Raw genomic sequence first — 7,112 nt, 5'->3', positions numbered from 1 at the left:
CGTGTGAAAGCTTCAAGACTTTTACCTTCTTTCCCTGGTTGTTGCTTATGTATGGTTAGAACAAAATGTAACCAAGTAGTTCATCGTTCAGCCTCATGTGCAAGGGTACAACTGCAGTAAGCCAGTCTGAACCCTGATCAATATTTTTTGAGTTTGCTGTTTACGTGCCTCTCTCTGCCTTGGTGTTTTAAGTTCATCCTGCTCTCTGACAGCTCTATTGCTGTAAAAAAAATTATGCCTTTCCACTACTGAGCATGTCCCTCTTTTTACGGCCCTGCAAGTAAACAGTTCATGTGGGTTTCTTTGCAGACTTCAATTTGAATAGGAATGTCATAGGAATAGGAAAATCATACAAAGTGAGATCACACATATCTCAATTCCTATAGGGAAAGAGATGTCATTTGAGCCTTTTCACAATGTCTCCCAACTGCACCTCTCAATGCGAGTGATGTCCCTAAACACATCATAAACAATGCACCAAATGATGTACTGTGGTAGAAGATTATGATAATCATCTTGTAGCAATTAATCTGGCTCAAAGGAATAGGGAGACCTTCCGGCACACACATCACGACACTAGTTGAGCCTGAACCTCTTTACATTGGAATGATAAAGTTAACTCATGAACAACCTCCTTTTTGAAAGAAAAAACACAAAATGTTACTCTTATAATTACATGACACGGTATAAAATTAAGCAATTGTCCAGTGACCTCCTTGATTTTTCAGTTTACTACTCAACCAACTGACATGAGAAGCCTTCTTTGAGCTCAGTCACAGAGGTTGCAGCTTGCAAGCTGCAACAGAGTCGATTATCCAGGCGCTGCTCACGGCTTCACCACCAGAGGCGAATGCCAGGGCCTGGGCTTCATCAGCCTGCCTGCGGCGATCATTGTCATTGTCGCCGAGTTTCGCCTTCCCCTGGTTCTCAACACTGTACACGACGAAAACAGAGGAGCAGTCATCAAGCAGCTTCTGCTGGTCCCTTGAGACAGGCTTCCGGTGCAGAACCGTGCCGCCTGCCGCAACCACCAGGTCCTGCAGGAAGCCCCTGTAGGTCACGGTGTAGTCCCCATGGAGGTAGAACTGCATGCCGTTGAACAACTTGGGTTGCTGCAGAACAAATGGACAGTTAACTGACTGCTGTAGCAGTAGTACAATAACAGTTGGGAAAATAACACTGGAAGAATGGTACCTTGTTGATTGCTCTCTGTCTTCCTAACTTCGGACCCTCACTGACGCCATGAACATCGGTGGTGACCTCAAATTTCTGCTCATCAGCAGGTTCCATGCTTTCCATGCAAGCCTTAACCCCTACAGCAGCATAAAGGCAGCAGTTAGTAACACTACAGGGCATCAATATCATTTCTGCGTTGATATGACAGAGAGTCCACTATGTGCTTACAATCAATGGAGACGATCCATTTGCCGTTCAAGATTGCCATCAGAAACTTCAGTGTGCGCTTGCAAGCGCCAGAGGGGTCAGTTGATGCAATGACATGGGTAACGCTGGGGCTCCAGCTCTTGGAAATAGGCACACCAGCTAATTTCGCAAATTCTGTTACGACGCCCTGAGCAATTCGATCATTTCATCTCAGTTAAAACTCATATGGAGCAAATATCATGGATTTGATAAGGAAAATAAGATGTATACCTTCTCAGCAGCAGAAAGAGCTGAACAGCAGAGAACCCACTTTTGTGGTGATCCTGATGGCCATTTCCAGTTATTGCTGCAAGCTTGGCTAGATCTTACTTGAGATGGACTGAAAAAAAACAGTTGCCCTCCAGTAAGTAATCATACATATTGACCATTACAAGACTGTTTAAACAGCAGGTTCTGGGGGTACCATTTTGGTGCTGTTATCCTTTTGGATTGCTTTTGTGGCTCAGAAACTTCCTTTGGCAACTTGGAAGACTGATGCAAAGGGCATAGCATCACAAAGTTTTCCTGACAGTGAAAATAAATTAGAGAAATAAGGTGGCAATTTAGAACTTTGACAAATGGCAAAGAGTTATTCTGATAAAGTTGAAATTGCTAGATCAGAACACAATATGAACTTACATTATCCCATCTGCATTCTGGGATCAATTTAGCACATGTGAAGTGGAAGCTTTTGCGACAACTCTTGTCAAAGCAACCAAGTGCCGCACCTTTAACTCCGCAGCAAGCACATTTGATCCTTTTGCTTCTAGTTAACTCGGGCGTAAGATTAAACACTGAGTCATCTTCAAAGTAGACATCTGGAGCCCTATGGTAAAATAAAAGGTTATGATGAAACTTGGCTAGATATATCAAGAACAAAAATATTTTACAATACAATCATGTGCTGGAAAGGACAACAAACCACTCCATGCAGTTCTTGTGAGAATGTATGACATTAGCCCCTCCACCAAATTCTACAGGGACTTGTTTTCCATTATGGTAGTGAACCATCTCTCCAGACTCCTTCAAGAAAGTAGAGATATTTACCGTTCAGTACCAAGGATTTGGGAACATCAACATAAGGCATTTGAAAATGATATGAACATACCTCTGTGATATCAGCAGACTGGCAGAAAGCACAGAAAACCTTAGAGACAGTGTCATCACATTTCTTCAGGAAAGTATTACCAGTGCAAGCTTGGAGCTTTCCAAAGTTTTTCATTTCTGAACAATCTGTTTGTTTGATACTTTTTGCACATTTATTCTTAACTGAAGCATCCATTGGTGAAGGAGCTGCACGTATTGCCTCACTACTTTGGCATCTACCAAGTAAAATGCTTGATGTATTTGCAGTGATGTTCGATTTCATGCTATCAAGCCCTATCTGACTATTCGTTCCTTCACTGAACTTACTATTTTTCCGGCTCCTTTTACTTCTACCATCCAAAAGTTTGTGCTGGGTGCAACTTTTCATGAAGCTGTGGAGTAATGGCATTTCTGTTTCATTTCTAGAGACATCAGTAACTCCTATCTTTTCAGCATTGACACTGTCAGGCATTTTTCTAACTCGCTTACTTCTTGGCTCAGAATTACTCTCTGTAGTCTCAACTGTACTCTTCCCTGTTGTTCCCAGCTTCCTTGCACATTTCTTCTGTTGACCACTTTTCTCCTTCTTCTGAGATCTTTCCGAGAGGTGTCCATCATGTACTTCAATCTCCAAACTATTTTCTCGAGGGTGAAATGTCCCCATGGAGTTATCATCAGAACAGGGAAATAGATTGATGTCGTTACCAGCCTTGTTTCTTCTACTTGAAGTATTCTTCTCTATAGCACTGCTGTTTTCTTCGCATGACTTTGCGGCAAGACTTTTAGTGATATTTGAATCTTGTTGGTTGGCATCAGCTTCTTTTGTGATGACCTCCAGCAATTTTGTCTTCCTGCTGTTCCCACCTCTTGCCTTCTTCCCCTTCTTCCTCTTGACAGGCTGAGCTGCATTATGTGTATGACCTGACTCATCGAATGAACCACCAAGCTGTATATCTTCCTCGTCATCTTTCTCTGCTATGTGATCTAATATATCCTCAAATTTACCCTGAACAGTCCAAACAGTTAGGTAAAATACATGCTAAATACAAAGTAGATGCAAATCAGATTATAAAGAAGAAACAGGACGAAATGTACAGTGTGTCTGGCCACATGTAGCAAATTACCTGCTTTTTCCGTGGAGTAGAACACAGCTCTGGAGAGCAAGGCCTCTGGGACCATTCAAAGATTTCACTATCGAAGGCATCTGGAACCACAGCTTTGCTCTGCAACTCAAATAGCTAACCGTAAGCACAATTTATGCAAAGCTAGTAAGCACAAAATTTGAACAGGAAAAAAACATAAATGTTCAGAAAACATACATTTGGAGTCGTGTTAGGAGGGGTTCCAGCATCAGAATCTTTGATGTCACTAAAACAAGGTGCATTGTGACGCAAGGGCGTGGCCAATGAGGGTGGTTCACTTAACGTTTCAAGAGTGCCGCCTTCTGCATCCTCTCTTTCCCTTAACCAAAAAAAGGGTGACAATGAGAAACCTTCCAGTTTATCAGAGGCTGATGCTTTATCTTTGCCTTCTTGAGCATCACCATTCAATTTATCTGTTGTCCCTTGAGACTTCATAATCTTCTGAGGTCTCATTGGTGTCTCAGATTCAGGGAATGGTGTCACATGTATTCTCTTGTTCGTAGAGAAAGAAGGCTTTTTAGTAGAACCAGATGCAGAAGCCACAGCAGACTTTGTTTTGTTTGCTTTCTTCTCGGATGATATCTTCTTCTTTTGCACTGTTGATTTTTGTGACCTTTTAGACTTTTTCTCGCTGTTGGCATGCTTTGATCCATCTTCAAGATCAAGTAAGAATAATACAGTAAGCACAAGACTGAAGACTAATTGTGCTAAAATTATCTGTAAAAGTTGATTTCAGTTTTATAGAGGCAAACAGACAACCATCCACCAGACAGCATGCCAAAATGGATACAACAACGAATGTGGTGCAGACCCCGGCAGATGCAAAACAACCACATAATTAAATCGTCCTTCAAAATTAATTTCACAATTGACCACCTTGCACATATGCTAGCGAACAAAAGAAGAGTTGATGCTATGCCAGAAAATTACCTGCAACTTGTGCCGCAGGAGTCACCTGTGTTGAGACAACATTACTTCCTGATGCAGCCTCCATGCTCTTCAAAATGCCGACCAGATTGTCCATGTGTGGTGCTGGCCGGATTTCTACAAGCAAAACCAGGCTTTATAACGTGAGTTTTGTATTAGATTAAGATCAAGCCATCACGTCAGAACTTGCAGAGTTACAGTAAACACTAGTTCATCAAAAACATTTCTGTGGAGTTTTAATAGTACTCCCTCTGTAAAGAAATATAAGAGCGTTTAGATAACTAAAGTAGTGATCTAAACGCTCTTATATTTCTTTACGGAGGGAGTACTATGGTTCCGATTTTCGCATATAGTTAGATAAATATTTAATTGCTTCGTAAAGCAGACATATCATGCATGTTAACGTTATCCAATCCTTAAAAAGGTGAAGCATTTTTTTTGCGCACGGGGAAACAATTCCGTCTTTTGCAGCACAACATATTCTACACAAAACATATATAACTTCAGCAGCCTAAGAAGGCCCAGATAACAACAGCTACGCCCACTAACCTCTTCGGCGGAACGGCACCTTGCACACAGGGCAGGTGGAGGAGGACTTCATCGACTCCGTGAGGCAGTGGCTGCAACAAGGTCGGGAGCGCACACATGAGCCCAGATCGGATAGTTTCACAGGGATATTGCAACGGAGGGGGACGGGCAGAAGGGACTCACTTGCAGAAGATGTGGTTGCAGGTGACGGACACCGCCGATCTGAGCAGGCTCAGGCTGCCACCAGGATCAAATTGACGAACAACAGCCAGTCAGAATCAACAACAAGAAAGGGGATAAATCGGAGAACTGGTGTCCACAGATCCAGGTGTCGGCCACGAGGGCGCGGACGAGACGAGGGGAAAGAAAAGGGCCGGCGGGGCGGCGGGCGGGCGTACCAGATGGGGCACTTGAGCTCCCGTCCCATCTTCTCGAGGCTGCCCATGTCCGCCATTCCGATCGCTGGGTCTCCTCCGGAGTCTCTGCGGGCGTGGGGATTACCGGATTTTGTGAGGTGTGGGGGGAGGGGTTTCGGGGGTCGGCGGGGGATTTATTTATGTTGGCGGGAGTTTTCCCTCCAACGTTTTTCATTTCAATTTGGTTTGGTGCGCTGCGTGCGTTCCCTTCCCTTCCTTCCTCGGGAAGGAGGCGAGCCCGCCGACCGACCAATGCGCCTTCCTGTCACGTGGCCGTCGCGAGTGGCGCCGTGGCGGCAACCGGGTTTACTATTTTTTGTCTTTTTTTTGTTTTGCAACATAGGCTTTGGTATGGGTGGCCCGGCCCGACGGCCCGAGCCCGACAGGCTTGGGATCCGGTTTTCTGCTGGAGGGCCCGGCCTAAAAGCCCAGTGTACCTAAAGGATAATGTCCCAAAAACGATGGTTTTGTATAGGAAAATGTGTAGCGGCTCCTCCAGTATCATGTATCTTTGCTGTTTCTCTCTTTTTCTCTTTCGTTTTGGCTTTGTATGACTTGTGATGTGGTGGTTGCTTTATAACATAAAGCGGAGGGAAATCCTTTTTCGTCTATATAAAAAAATGCCTGGATGAATTGAAATGTGTGTGAAATTCTTGAACGTGGATGCAATGTTTTAAATGTGTGTTGAATGTGGATGCGGTTAATTGGAATACAGCTGAATCAGGTGAAAAGTTACGGAATGTACCGAAAATATTGTTGAATTAATAATTCAAATAAGGATGGATGTTATCGTCCAAACAATAATGGATTGTACGTATTTGAAAACATTGTTGTCTCGTCATCAATAATCGTTGTTGGACGGCGGACCACCCGACCAAAAGGAGGTTGCCTCAACCCGACTACTTGCCCCTTGCGCGACCAAAATGAGGAGTCAATTCAATACATCATCATGTCATTTTGCCTTTTTCCTGGCAGATCTGGTCTCGTATTCTCCAAATTTTAGGACTGGTTGTTATTGTTCCACAACCCATCACTGGTTCTCGGATGATGGTGTCAAGCTATCAACCAAGCTCCCGAATAACCTTGAAAAGGGCTTAACTCGAGAAAGATCTAGAGCTAAAAATATGTAAAACCTTGTGGTCAGGAAAGATAGAAGGGCAGTGAGGGCATGCCACCGCTCGATCAAGTTGTACTTTCACATTTTTTACCACCTTCTTGCTTATTATTATAAGTCCAAGAAACTCCATGAAAATCCAAATCAAATAAATTGCATTCAAAGAGAACCTCATGAAAATTAGCCATAATTTTGTGTGAACGCTTGTTCCAAGAAAGGTGCTCACTCAAGCAGGCGGGATGTCGTCTTCAGGAATGTTGTCTAGCGTGCCGCGTTGTGCCACTCCCGCCTCATCGCCTCAGAGAGGCATTTGTTGACGATCGCCACTGAGGAGGACAGTTTGATGTCACCAAGGTAGTAGCCAAGGTGGATGCACACCTTGGAGATCATCGGGGATGATGTATCCTCCTTAACGGCGATTGGATGTCACTAGTTTCTGGACTGGCGATGGGGCGGGGCTGGTGGCGCCGCCTCCTT

At 43.9% G+C, this 7,112-nt stretch overlaps 1 protein-coding gene across 1 annotated transcript; it reads right to left on the bottom strand.

The window, feature by feature from the left end:
• Positions 1-580: 580 nt before the first annotated feature.
• LOC119286446 (protein BREAST CANCER SUSCEPTIBILITY 1 homolog) lies at positions 581-5,624 on the bottom strand. The gene is made up of 14 exons (XM_037565827.1): positions 5,504-5,624; positions 5,289-5,342; positions 5,127-5,197; positions 4,581-4,694; positions 3,828-4,303; positions 3,633-3,731; positions 2,531-3,514; positions 2,345-2,445; positions 2,062-2,248; positions 1,847-1,947; positions 1,654-1,762; positions 1,405-1,570; positions 1,195-1,313; positions 581-1,112 (listed from the first exon to the last, which is right to left on the bottom strand). Exons 1-14 carry the CDS (start codon positions 5,557-5,559, stop codon positions 774-776), a joined length of 2,976 nt encoding a protein of 991 aa, XP_037421724.1. The 5' UTR covers positions 5,560-5,624; the 3' UTR covers positions 581-773.
• Between the last annotated feature and the right edge of the window lie 1,488 nt (positions 5,625-7,112).

Source organism: Triticum dicoccoides, chromosome 1A, assembly GCF_002162155.2.
Source record: "Triticum dicoccoides isolate Atlit2015 ecotype Zavitan chromosome 1A, WEW_v2.0, whole genome shotgun sequence".
NCBI classification, from domain to species: domain Eukaryota; kingdom Viridiplantae; phylum Streptophyta; class Magnoliopsida; order Poales; family Poaceae; genus Triticum; species Triticum dicoccoides.
Note: the sequence above shows the minus strand (reverse complement) of the source record. Positions and strands in the feature narration are given on the sequence as shown.

What these genes read in the sequence shown, in the direction of transcription:
- LOC119286446 (XM_037565827.1), bottom strand. Translation starts at nt 5,559, where the DNA reads ATGGCGGACATGGGCAGCCTCGAGAAGATGGGACGGGAGCTCAAGTGC. An exon ending in CACAAGAACTGCATGGAGTG is followed by an intron (nt 2,249 to 2,344) that starts GTTTGTTGTCCT and finishes ATTTTACCATAG; the next exon opens with GGCTCCAGATGTCTACTTTG. An exon ending in GACAGAGAGCAATCAACAAG is followed by an intron (nt 1,113 to 1,194) that starts GTACCATTCTTC and finishes TTTGTTCTGCAG; the next exon opens with CAACCCAAGTTGTTCAACGG.